General features: G+C 36.6%; 1 protein-coding gene across 1 annotated transcript in view; it reads left to right on the forward strand.

Annotated features, from left to right (window-relative positions):
* KLRB1 (killer cell lectin like receptor B1) overlaps window positions 1-2283 on the forward strand; it is a 12691-nt gene extending 10408 nt beyond the window's left edge. Inside the window, exon 6 of the mRNA XM_017894308.1 lies at window positions 1416-2283. Coding sequence (XP_017749797.1) covers window positions 1416-1569 — 154 coding nt within the window. The 3' untranslated portion in view covers window positions 1570-2283. The remainder of the gene's footprint in view (window positions 1-1415) is intronic.
* The last annotated feature ends 11468 nt before the right edge of the window (window positions 2284-13751 follow it).

Below are 13751 nucleotides of genomic sequence, written 5' to 3' on the forward strand. Positions count from 1 at the left end.
ATATTTGCTATTAATTTATTTTCTCTTTTCATACATGGTATTGGTGCATTAGCATTTATTAAATATAGTTTGTGTGTGTTTCTTAACGGGGTCATAATGCAAAATGTTTATTTTATTGTGGTTCACAGTAAAAAATAAAATTGGAAAACATTGAAATGTGAACATAAATATGTATAAAGTGGATGGAGTAAATTCAGTTGAACGTCTCATTTTATTCTGAGGAGAAAGATGATGCTTTAAGATAGGAGTGATCAGGTAAACCCGGAAGGTATCATGTTATAGCACCAGTTAGACTCTGTTTTTATCTGCAAGGCAAGGAAAGAAAGGAAAGAATCATAATATTTTTTACAGGATTGTTTTGGGGGCTGCAGGAGACAGTGTACAAGATGTCTCATCAAGGAAGGCCTGGAAAACCACTGAGGGCCTTTTGGAAAAGAAATTGTTGACTTGGCCAGATTGGCATTTAAAAAATTACCCTGATAATTTAAGAAAGAATTAAAAGGGTGGAAGAGATAAAATACAGGGAACTTTTGCAATAGCCCAGTTGAAAGAAGTTCTTGGTTTGACTAGAAGGTTGGGCAGTAGGAAGAAATCAGACAAGCAGCCCCAAGAGGCTACATGAAAAAAAAAATGAAACAAAGGACTAAAGAAAAGCTGTGATGGAGCCCTGCACGCTGCCACCACCTCATCCGTTTGAGACAAATAGGAGAGTCTTGAACTCACATCATCTTTGCAACTCAACCCTAATACAGCCTGTCCCATTGTTTGAATTATATCGCCACCTCCTACCTGCAGCGAGCCACAGGACTCATGCTTGTTTGAAACTAATATTGTATTGCTGCAGACACCCATTCACCTCTGTTTGGAATGAGAATGAAAGGAACCTCTGACTGCATAACCATGAACTGAGCCACTTTTTCTCACTACTTTCAAATTCTATAGACCCTGAACATCCATCATGCCTCCAGATATCTATCATATTTACTGAGCACATATTTTTGAAGTATTGTCACATTTTCATATTTCATCTCCATGCCTCCCCTAAATATTAGGTGGCTATAGCCTAAATATTTAAGAAACCTGTGGCTCAGTAAAGAAACATTTTTAACGTGATTTGTTAGTAGAACAATAAGAAGACTGAATCCCCAGTTTCCAAAGTTTCTTTCTTTTTTAAATGTAGTTGTGAAGTTTCTTGTTAGAGGGATTGTTTCCAATGAAGATGAACTTGAAAGTTCCAGAGGTTTCCATTAGCTCTATCTTAAAAGTTCATACCATTATATTTGTGACTGTGTACCTTCTTTGTTTAACGGTTTATCTTTCTACTGCTTCCTGAGAGTCCTAGGAAATAATGGCTAAGTGAGAATAGGAATGAGAAAATCCTAAGCACTAAGACAGACTTTTCTTTTCCTCTCCAGCTTAAAAATTACAGGTGATGCTAAAGAAAACAGCTGTGTTTACATCTCACATACATCTGTGTATTCTGAGCACTGTAGTACAGAAATCAAATGGATCTGCCAAAAAGAACTAACACCTGTGAGAAATAAAATGTCTCCTGACTCTTGGCTATGAATCCCGTCTCAATTTCTTTGCTTCCCATTACTGATCTCTGTACTTTTAACTGCACATACTATTGGTACTACCTAATGTATATTCAGTGGCACAAAGTGAACAAATTCTGAGAATTGTTCAACTGGTATGAATCTTATGGAAGTTCATGTTTATCATATTCATTCTACAAAATGAGGAAACAGAGACATAGAGAAAACACGTATCATTTTAAAGAAACAGTGATAGTCTATGGAGAAGGAGTGAAGGATGTCCCTGAATATGCTGAATTGGTATATTGATTGTTTTGTGTTTAAAACAGTGGAGAAATTGTAGATTCAGAAAGGGAGCGCTGACCTGTCACTTCCCACATGTGGCAAGGCACAAAGATTCTTCTGGGAGGGCTACCCTAGTCATGCAAGGGCAAGAAAATAGCTCTTACCGACAGAGACCTGGAATTGGATGCTGCAATGAACCTGAATAAAGATACTTAATAAACACTTATCTTTCGCCTATTTGACAGCCCCCCACAACTAATATATCTCCTAGTGACTCCTCTAGAAAGTGTATTGCCCCAGCCAGCTTTTCTTCATCCTGTCATTTCTTTTCACATTTATCATTCTTGGTCTAAAAAGCATACAAGCATCTTGCTTAGGCCACTTCTTTGGATTTCACTCTCTTGTGAGTTCGTCATGTACATGCAAAATGAATAAAATGTGTATACTTTCATTTTGTTCATCTGCCTGGTGCCAATTTAGTTTCTAGATCCAACAGAAGAGCCCACTACGAGCTTAAAAGGGTCTTTGGAGGTGATCTCTGGCTCCCCTTCAATGGGAAGAACCCCAGACCAGCTGAAGAGAATTAGATTCTAATCCTGATGTGTATGTGTGGCCTTCATTGATCCCTTCCATGTCATGGCTCATCTCCAGGAAAGTTTTAGTAAATAATTGCTAAATCCCTGTGCATCTATCATAGTCTATCATGTTTTAAACCACTACCCAATTGAATTATGGCAGAACATTGATTAAATTCCATTCTTTTAACTCTGACATCAGAAACACATAATTAAAGGAGTTTGGAAAGGGACCTTAACTCTTCCTGCCATTCCATAGTTCTTCCCATTTTAATTTTATTATTACATCATTTTCTTCCACATCTTCTTCTACCCACGGCTCACACACACAAGCTATAGAAAATATGTAATTAAATCTTTAGTTATTCTGACAGAAAATAAGTTATACCTTTTAACTTTGAAGTTAAAGTTGAAAAACAGAAGTATTTATTATCATAGATCTCTCGAATGTCCACCTTTCTGGTTTCTCTATATTCTTTCCTAAATTAGGATTTACTGCAGCTATCAGCTAAACACAGACAAAAACAACCCAAAGGAATACTTTCTAAGAAAAAAAAAATTAACCAATCAAATCAGAGCAAACAAATTACTCGAAATCGTTTCAAATATAATTAACGGAATTATATAATGCTAAAATAGGGTTCTAATAGAATAAATACATATAATTACAATTGTAGTTTGCTGCCTATGTCGGTTAGGATTTCTACGTGACAAATTACTCCAAAGTTTAGTGGCTTAAAACAAAAGGCTTTAGTTTTGCTCTGGAGATTACAGGTTAGCTGAAACTTTCCACTGATCTGGTCTTTGCTCGTCTGATTTGTTCTGGGCTCACTCATGCATCTAAGGGCAGCTGACTGGCCAGCTGAGGGCTGGCTGGTCTAGGATAACCTCAGTTACATCTGGGACAGTTAGTTTACTGTCCACTTGGTTGCTAGATCCATGTGTTTCTAATTCTCCATCAGGTTAGCCCAGGCTGTTCACATGGTGGCTGGGCAGAGTTCAAAGAGGTAGAGGGGCCTTCACTTGCAACTAAACACTATCACCCCCCACATCCTATTAGACAAATCAAGTGAAAAGGCCAGCTCAGATTCAAGGGGTGGGAGAAATAGACTTCTCATCCTGATGAGAGGAGGTGTGAAGTCACATTACACAGGGCATAGGTGCAAGGGAGGTGTAGAGAAGCAGAACTCATGCTAATTTTTTACTCAAATGACACATAACCTTTAAAATTATTTCTTTTTATACCAGACTTCACAAAGTATTAGTGGAGAAGTTTCTGATATTAATTGGGGTGTTGGTACTATATAGCCTTAAAGGTGTTTTCCAACATTAGGATTCAACAATTCTATGATTTCACCCACAAAAACTAGAAGGGATGAAGGAGGGAAATTTCAATCAATAAAATACATGGCTGAAATTCTGTGAATCAGGAGATTTTCCAGAAAAATATTGTTTGAAGTTGGATTAAAGTGAATCCTTCCTGCTGCTTTTGTTATGAGGTAAGTTGTTCAATCATGTAATGTGACAATGGCTGTGCAAACAGCAACTAAAATTTTGGATAGGATGTAAACAGCTAACTGCAACACAGACGACTCCCAGCACAATTGTTTTAGTCCTTGGAATAGACCACAAAACCAGGGACCCAGAACTAAACCCAGACCATTAAAACATCCCAATATATTGCTGGGTCTGTTTCAAAGAGCTGGATGGCTTTTTCTTTTAGCTTAGTCATGGCTATTTACTTGACTGTATTTAAGAGGTGCAGAAAGAACCATTTTGCTATAGCATAAGCACTTGCTTGGGAATTCCTTAAAAGGGAATCAAGAACTATACCAAACTTGGCTGATGGATTTTAAATGGTTTGTTGAGTCTTCAGAGCAGAAGTGATGTTCACATAAGAAACAGTATCCTAGAAGAGCACAGCCCCATTGGTAATATAAGTAGCCTTCATTTGAACAGAAGTGAATCAATCATTGGTACCTTAAGTTGTTCAGATTTTCTAAGTAGAGCGAAATAATTTCTGCAAAGCAGGCTGGAGTGTTTTTGAAAGAACAGAAGACTACTATAGTAATGATAGCCTTGAAATTAGTACCTGCATCTGATGAGCTACGTCTAGCTGATGAGGATATAATGACCTCAATGGAAGCATTTCATTGAGTAGGGTTAAGATCCAGTTTTTACAAGATTAAAAGTTGGAGTTAATAATGTAAGGGCAATTTAAGTACAGACAAGACCTCTGAAAGATAACTGACCTTCTGAAATACTTGAGTAATGTTTGTCAATTTTTTTAAATATTATTTTTGAAAGAGCCTTTTTGGACATTTTGTTTCTAATTGCCATACCCAAGAAATTTTAATACCATACAGATGCATACCTGTTCACGTACCATGTGTAGAACCATGACTATACATAAAAGGATAAGACGTTTTAATTCATAAGAACAGATTTTTGCCTCTGTGAGGGTAATACCACTCCTGTTGAGAATGAATGTTTTAAAGAGACAGCTGTTAAATCCATAACAGCAGGGTTGGATGGAGGATGACAGAGTCAACAATCAGTTAATTCAAAGTGATAGAAATGGTCTGAAGAAAATGCACAAGAGAATTTTGTTTCTCTTTGAGCAACCGAAGACCACAGGTGCCCAAAGTAAAAAGATGGAGAGGAAGCATGTTGAGAAATTGGTCTCTTGTCAATATGGTATGCTACAGTACAATAGTAGGCAAGGTTAAAGAAGAGCGAACAGAAAGGAATAGGATGAAGAAGAATCACAAAACTGATTTTGTTTGTTCATGCTGGATGGCAGTTTTCTTCTCCCTAGAGCTTTCTGATTTTAGAAGACAGTTAAGAATCCTCAACTGAAAATCCCCTAATTCAACAGACTCTCAGCAATTGAAAGAAGATGATATGTAGCGGTCAAACGAAAATGATGTCTGTCTTTTTAAGAAACATGAATCCAAGGATCAACTTCTTGGAATTTTACTGCTATGCTGGTTGTTACCATACCTGGTAAGGTCCTTTCCATAGAAGTGTAAGGGTGGATTTTTTTATGAGGTTCCTTTAAGAAGACTACATTTCCATGTTCCAGATCATGAGTAGTTATCTTAGAAATGATTTTTGTGCCTGTTTAATGATAAGACTGGTGATATCTAGTCATATCCATTTACCATAGGGAAGTATCCTAAATTCCTGGGATGGCCTGGCATTAAGCCCTAAGAAAGAATCTACGTATGTCATCAAGGCTTATGGCAATATCTTAGGACTTGGAAGTTCTAAAGTCTCTGAGCGTGTTGCCAATTTTTGGTTTTGAATTACATTTGTTATCTCTACTCTATAAAGATTGCAATCTATCAAGATTGTAGATAGGAAAAAGGAAGTTTTTGAGTAGAAAGTAAAGCTTTCCCAAGGCATTTAATAACATTCTCAGTGAAAGGTAGTCCTCAAAATAAGCAATGACCGAGCATACTACAACGTGCCTATTATTTGTGTAAATGTTGATCTTTGTTTTTTTTCACCGGGGAGGCTCAGATGAGGACAATGAACTCAGTTATATGAACCAATATAAATTCCAGGAGAGTCTCATGTTCCAAGATTGAATTTGAATCTGTAATTGGATAGCCTGCTTGATAATTTCAAGTTTTTGTTTTTAAATGCAAGCCATTATAAAACAAAATTAAATCAGGATTGTTCAAGGAAATCTACATTAAGCCTATGTAAAGCCTAGAAAATATTTTCATACCGATTAAATCATTGAGAGGTTTTTTTTTTTTTTTTTTTTTCCTTAGTAGAGGAAGGAGTCCTGGAGTTGGCATGTTACAGTGATGGATACTGATAGGTGAAGACGAGAGAAATAGTATGGGAACTTTAACTGCAAGTTTATTGATTTATTTCATAAGGTATAAGAAGAGTGCCCTAACCGGGCACAGTGGCTCACACCTGTAATCCCAGCACTTTAGGCGGCCGATGCAGGTGGATCATCTGAGGTCAGGAGTTCGAGACCAGCCTGGCCAACATGGCGAAACCCCATCTCTACTAAAAATACAAAAAATAAAAATAAAAAATTAGCCAGGTTTGGTGGCAGGCACCTGTAATCTCAGCTACTGGGGAGGCTGAGGGAGGAGAATCACTTGCACCCAGGAGGCGGAGGTTGCAGTGAGCCGAGATTGCATCATTGCACTCCAGACTGGGTGACAGGAGTGACTCCGTCTCAAAAAAAAAAAAAAAGAATGCCACTAATTGACAAGAGTTTAATAAATCTAGGCTCTAAAAAGCAAAATATTTTGTAAACAATTATACCAGTCTATGCTTAAATATGAGTATACTTCTTTTAATTTGAAAAGTAAACAATCATTGTAACATAGTTACAAACAAAGGAGCAAATATGTTACTTGGGGGCCTTTCCAAGAAACCTAAAAAATTGATTATATATAAAAAGCTTCACAACCATTCTATTCTTTCTAATTTGGGGCCGAAATTTCAAAAAGGCAAAATTGAGTATGGTCAAAAGAAACAAGATATAGGCCGGGCGCGGTGGCTCAAGCCTGTAATCCCAGCACTTTGGGAGGCCGAGACGGGCGGATCACGAGGTCAGGAGATCGAGACCATCCTGGCTAACACGGTGAAACCCCGTCTCTACTAAAAAAAATACAAAACTAGCCGGGCGAGGTGGCAGGCGCCTGTAGTCCCAGCTACTCGGGAGGCGGAGGCAGGAGAATGGCGTGAACCCGGGAGGCGGAGCTTGCAGTGAGCTGAGATCTGACCACTGTACTCCAGCCTGGGTGACAGCGAGACTCCGTCTCAAAAAAAAAAAAAAAAAAGAAAGAAAGAAACAAGATATAAACACAATACCACCAGCAGGGGCAAAGATTAGCAGGGACTTTTAACATTCCCAAAGACAAGTTGTTTGTTAAAATACATCAAGAGCAAAGAAGAGATTGCTAGAAAAAAATGAGTATCTGTTATCTGAACACAGAAAATTTGCTCATTTTACAGAAAAAAAGGACAAATCTAATTTTACTAATGTGTACTATTTATGTGAAAATTTCCAGTAAAGAATTTAACATTTTTCTATGCATGCATTTTCACATAGAAAGATATATATGCAAATAGATGATAAATTTACCTAAAGCCTTAAAAAGATAATAATTAACTGGTAAGTATGTTAAATAGAGCAATGTCTATATGATATTCAATTTGCTATCCTAATAAAGTATTAAGATGTCCTTAATTAACAGATACTAATTAGTATCCTGCATATGTATTCATGTTTCTTTGTAAATAATGAACCAAAAATGTTCAATCATTTATATTAATTCCCAGGTTCAACCATGCTGATAATTCCTTATATAAATTTTCCTGTTAGATTGCTGGTATGATTTCCGTCTTCTAAATGGATCCTGACCAATACAAACACCAAATTAGTTTCATTACTCATTCAGCATGCCTGCATTTGGCAGTGCCAATATATTTTCTCAGGATTTGAATGGAAAAAATATACTATATTACTGAGTTTACTCAATATTCAAACATAATCAAAACCTACAAACCCCAAGCCTGTTTGAACAATTCAAATGAAATATACATGTCTTCAGGCTAAATTTTGCACTCCCACTTCAAACCAAGTGTAAACTGAATTTTAGCACAATATATAAGCAGGACATCTTCAACATTGCTTTGTTTAATTCTCCAGGGATTATCTAGATAATTATTATCAATATCTACAAAATATAATAATACTTAACCTAACCCCCTACAGACAAATAATCTTCTGAATAGAGTCTAAACATTTACCTACATAGATATGGTTTCTTACCTTTACATTCTTGATAACATAGCAACAGTTTTTGTGGTGGGCACTGATGTGGGCAGACCTGCAACATCACAAAATAAATAGCCCTCATTCTTTGCTCTCTCAGGACAGAGCTGTGGTTGTGATATCTTGGAAGAATCAGAAATCACAGAATGCAAGGTTATTTTTACATCCTTTCTCACATTAGTATTGAGTGATTTGGGCCAAAGAGCAAGTTTTCATGAACTGATTAGTTCATCTATTTAGTATCATCATGTTAATACTAAATATTTACAATCGAGAAGGTGCATATTGGGCACTCAGTGGGTTTCAAGGCATGGCCACAGTTAGGTACAAAAATGCATAACATAGTTCTTGTCCACTCATTATCTGTAATCTATTTCAATACAAATAGCTTATGAGAAAAAAAAGTTGAAATGCAGTTTTCTTTTCATACCCCAAAGAACCCCTTTCTATTTGCAACCTGAGTTCAACCATGTGCATAGACTATTTCTTTCCTTTGTTTTTTTGTTTTTAACTTTTATTTTAGGTTCAGGGGTTCATGTGCAGGTTTGTTATGTAAGTAAACTCGTGTCACAGGGGTTTATTGTACAGATTATTTCGTCACCCAGATTCTAAGCCTGGTATTCAATAGTTGTTTTTCCTGTTCCTCTTCTTCCTCCCAACCTCTACCCTTAAAGAGGCTCCAGTGTCTGTTGTTCCCTTTCTGTCCATGAGTTCTCACCATTTAGCTCCCACTTACAGGTGAGAACATGCAGTATTTGGTTTTCTGCTTCTGCATTAGTTTGCTAAGGATAATGGCCTCCAGTTCCATCCACGTTCTTACAAAGACACGAGCTCATTCTTCCTTATGGCTGCATAGTATTCCAGGGTGTATATGTACCACATTTTATTTACCCCATCTGTCATTCATGGAAATTTAGGTTAATTTCATGTCTGTGCTGTTGTAAATAGTGCTGCAATGAACGTTCATGTGTATGTGTCTTTATAGTAGAAGGATTTATATTCCTCTGGGAATATACCCAGTAATGAGATTGCTGGCTCGAATGGTAGCTCTGTTTTTAGCTCTTAGAGGAAACGTCATACTGCTTTCCACAATGGTTGAACTAATTTACATTCCTGCAAACAGTGTATAAGTGTTCCCTTTTCTCTGCAACCTCACCAGCATCTGTTATTTTTTGACTTTTTAATAATAGACTCTTATTTTCATTAAATTCTAAGAAGCCAGAACTGGTAATGAACCCAGAGACTAATTTAACTATTGGCAACTAACTCAACTGAGGAAAATAGGCTTGAGAGGTAAAGTAATATATGAGAATCACAGCGGTATTGAAAATTTCAGAATTAGAATACAAATATTTGAATATTAGGGCAAACCACATTACATATACAACCTAAGAAACCAATATTCTTAGTGGTTAAGAAGTACAGTCCCAGCCAGGTGTGGTGGCTCACGCCTGTAATCTCAGCACTTTGGGAGGCTGACACCGGCAAATCACGAGGTCAGGAGATTGAGACCATTCTGGCTGACATGGTGAAACCCTGTCTCTACTAAAAATACAAAAAAATTAGCCGGGCGTGGTGGCGGACGCCTGTAGTCCCAGTTACTCCGGAGGCTGAGGGAGGAGAATGGCCTGAACCCAGGAGGTGGAGCTTGCAGTAAGCCGAGATCGCGCCACCGCACTCCAGCCTGGGCAACAGAGCGAGACTCTGTCTCAAAAAAAAAAAAAAAAAAAAAAAAAAAAAAAGAGGAAGTACAATCCCCGAAGCCCGTCTGATGAGTTCTTATCCTGAATCTGCCACTTATTAGCTACCTGACCTTGAACAACTTAACTAATCCCTCTATGCGTCAGTTTCCTCATTTGTAAAATGGGTACAATAGCAATATTAATTACCACTTAGGACTGATAGTGAGCTTCAACTGAGGTTCACATGTAAAGCACTTAGAAGTGTCTGGAACATGGTAAGTGTTCAGTAAGTAATGACTTTAATTATTATAGAACTTTGCTTTAGGAAACATCTTGAAAGACATCTTTCCCAACCTTTTATCACAGTCAGCGATTTAAAAAAAAAAAAAAATCCCTCACAGGTAAATTATCAGCCTCTATCTAAGCACATACAATAATGAGGCATTTTGATTACAGAACTGCTCTGCGATAAATGAGAGTTTTGACATACAAAATTGAAAGTACTCACTTTTCAAAGTATATCTTCAACCAAAAATTTAGAGCAACCTTTCTCAACCGTTATATGAGAAAATTACTTAATTGTTTAACTCCACAGAGAATGTTTCGAGAGACCATTTGATACATAAATGGTACCATTCAGGATACATAGGAGAGAATGGTACTATTTATGCATCAATAAATGTAATGTTAATTTGTTCCATTCAGTGGCTGTACTGGAGATTTAGAGATAATTCTGTTACAGAACTCTGGATGATAAGGGCTAATTTAGAGTTCCTAGCTTGTTTTTCTTTTCCTTAATTTTCCCAGAACTTTTAGAAGTGATCAAACTGGTATCGTTCTATAGCAGTGGAAATTTGTGATCCCTAAATGCTTGCTGTCAATGCGCACTTTGTCAATGGTGAACAGAAGATTATTTGATTATCTTTTTCACCAGTGTGTGATAGGGACTGCTGAATTTTCATGCCTTAATATTTATATAATTTTCACTGGAGTCCACTTCAGTTAGGCAGACACCCATCCCTAAGGTCTCCCTCCTGTCTTTCTCAAAGATATTCTGCCTCATTACCAAAGCACACGAGCTCCTGGAAAGAGAAATATCTAAATATTCTATACATTATTGAATATTACCTCACTAATAACATCTGAGGTGAGAGGCAAAGATTATGACTATCAGGAATAACCAGAATTTGGGGCCAAATTGTCTTCATTGCAGGCCTAACAGAGACCGGATTCATCTTCTGGTTATTTATTCATTTTCCAAATATGTAGGTATAATGAGGCAGAATATCTTTGAGAAAGATAGGAGGGAGACGTTAGGGCTGAATGTCTGCCTAACTGAAGTGGACTCCAGTGAAAATCATATAAATATTAAGGCATGAAAATTCAGCAGTCCCTATTACACACTGGTGAAAAAGATACGACATGTCTAGCAGTGATCAGAATTCCCACTGTGGCTCCTCCATGTGTGGAATAAACACATTGGAGTGGATGTGAAAAGGTTCTGCCTATCTTATCCTCAATGAACTAGAAGTTGCCATTGTACTCACACTTCCCTGAAAATAAACTCTTCCACGGCCTCCCTATTTCACTCGCTTCTGATTCCCAGTCTCAGAACAGTGCGTCTCATTGGTCAAGCCTGTCATTTACCTGCCCTCTGGATTCAAGGTAATCTGGGAATAGAGTCTTTTAACTTCTTTATTGGAAGTGAAACACATATGTTGGGAAATTACCAAAGTAAATGACAAGTCTACAAATGGCCTGAGGTAAAGACGTACACTATTTTATAAGCCTTAACAAATGTGTGGCAAGATGATCAGGGATTTAGAACAAGACATATTAAGGGACGGATTCCAAGGAAGTTGAAGAATGAATTACATGAAAGGGCTTGTTTCTGTCTCTTCTAGAGATATGTCTGGGAACCAAGGTATGGATTGGTAGTGGCTTTTGCAAAATACTTGTTTTAAATCTTCAGGAATAGGAGTTTTTTTCATTTAGACATTTTAGGATCCAGGAAAGAAGTATATTTTCATTAACATGCTTAAGAATAGTTTCACTGAATTGGAAGCTGAGACTATTATCTGGCCATTTGGAAATTCCCACGTCCAGGCCTCTGGGATAACACAGCCAAACTCTTAAGAAACAATACATTTACTGATATACTTTGGGGACAGGAGGATGAAGGCAACTAAATGGATCTCATGGAGCCCCGCCACGTCCCACAATGCAGTCTTTACATTTAACAGGAGGATGTTACCCTCCCACCCCGTTCAAGTAGGACCATCAATGGATCAGATTCCTCGATTTGTGAAATTAAGACCACACAACTGGTAAAGAATCTTAATGATCTATGGGCTTCACTGCAAGCAAAATAAATAAACAAAAATAAATAAATAAATAGGAATAAAAAGATCCTAGTAACTTTTTAATAAATTCCTTTACTCCTCAAGTTAGGAGGAGAGACCTGACTAATATATTCCATCTCTAAATGTAGATGGCTTTGATAATTCATTTCAAGCAGGATCAGACTTTTTTTTTTCACTTGTATCAGTTGATCTTGTACAGATTTATAGATTTTTATATTTAAAGAACAATATACTCTATGTAAATAACACGGATTTAGATATAGAAATTCTGCTTGGCTCTTCTAAGATTATTTCTCTGAGCTTCTCATATACCTAATCTCCAGATAAGAAGGATCTAATAAAATGAATGTCAAAATATGAGGGCCCTTCATCTCATAACTTTTGTAACACTCAATAATTCAATCAATTTTGATTAGGTTTGAAGTTCTGATTTCACTCTGATAAGAATGGATTTGCAATTCACAACTCCAGCAGAAATAACAATCTGGAGCTTATTATCTCTGAGAATGACAGTATTACATCCCAAGCCCTGTGAGTCTTCAAGGCATAGCTAGTTCACAAAACATCTTTAATTTGTTTAATAGACAAGTACTTTATTGATGCACAAGCACTCTTTACTATCAAAATACTGAAGCAAAATGTAGCCCTATCTTCATATAAAATACAATTCATTATGGATCTTCCAGAATAAAAATCTATCCTAAAACAATTGTTAAATGAACTTATGACAGCTTGTGTGTGTTTATTTGTGTAAACTCAATATAACATTTTGGCAAAATGTATATTGAACTATCCATCCTAAACATTATCAAATAGGGCTATTTTCTTCTTGACATTACTTCTGCAACATGTTAGCAAAACTATAGCAGAGATGGCCAGTTTTATTACTACATCGAAAAATAGACCTAGCAGAATAAACTTTTGGCCTGAATTCCTCATGTTATGTATTTAAATATTTAGACTAGGACTTGTCATTTCTAAATGTAATTCTTCCAAGGTTCATATTTTTTTGACTTGGGCTGGGAAGAGATAGAATTAAATATGCAAGGAAAATTTTAGTAAGTTTTGTTAATGTGTAATTCACTTTGATTAGAACAACAATTATTAAGCCAACACTTTACTTAGACATCTATACTCTGATTAGAGAATGTGAATTGCAGCAATAATGCAAGAAAATTATATGACTATAGTAACAAGGAGCACAATGTCTTAAAATTTTAAGCTAATATGGGCTGTTATCATGTCGTATACATTTTTGTGCCTGGAACATTTGGCTCAGTCCTTGGAACACATCTGACACTCTACAAGTATTTTAAAATTTCATTTAATCTGAAAAGAATGAAGAAGGAATGAGTTCTGGTGTTATATTGCACAGTAGGGTGACAATAGTTTACAGTAAGATTTAGTAAATTACAAAATAGCTAGATGAGTGATTTTTTAATGTCTTTACCACTAAAAAAAAGATTAATGAATGAAGTACTGGTAACACTGCTCCA

This window comes from Rhinopithecus bieti, unplaced genomic scaffold (assembly GCF_001698545.2).
Source record: "Rhinopithecus bieti isolate Rb0 unplaced genomic scaffold, ASM169854v2 scaffold_23748, whole genome shotgun sequence".
Taxonomy (NCBI): domain Eukaryota; kingdom Metazoa; phylum Chordata; class Mammalia; order Primates; family Cercopithecidae; genus Rhinopithecus; species Rhinopithecus bieti.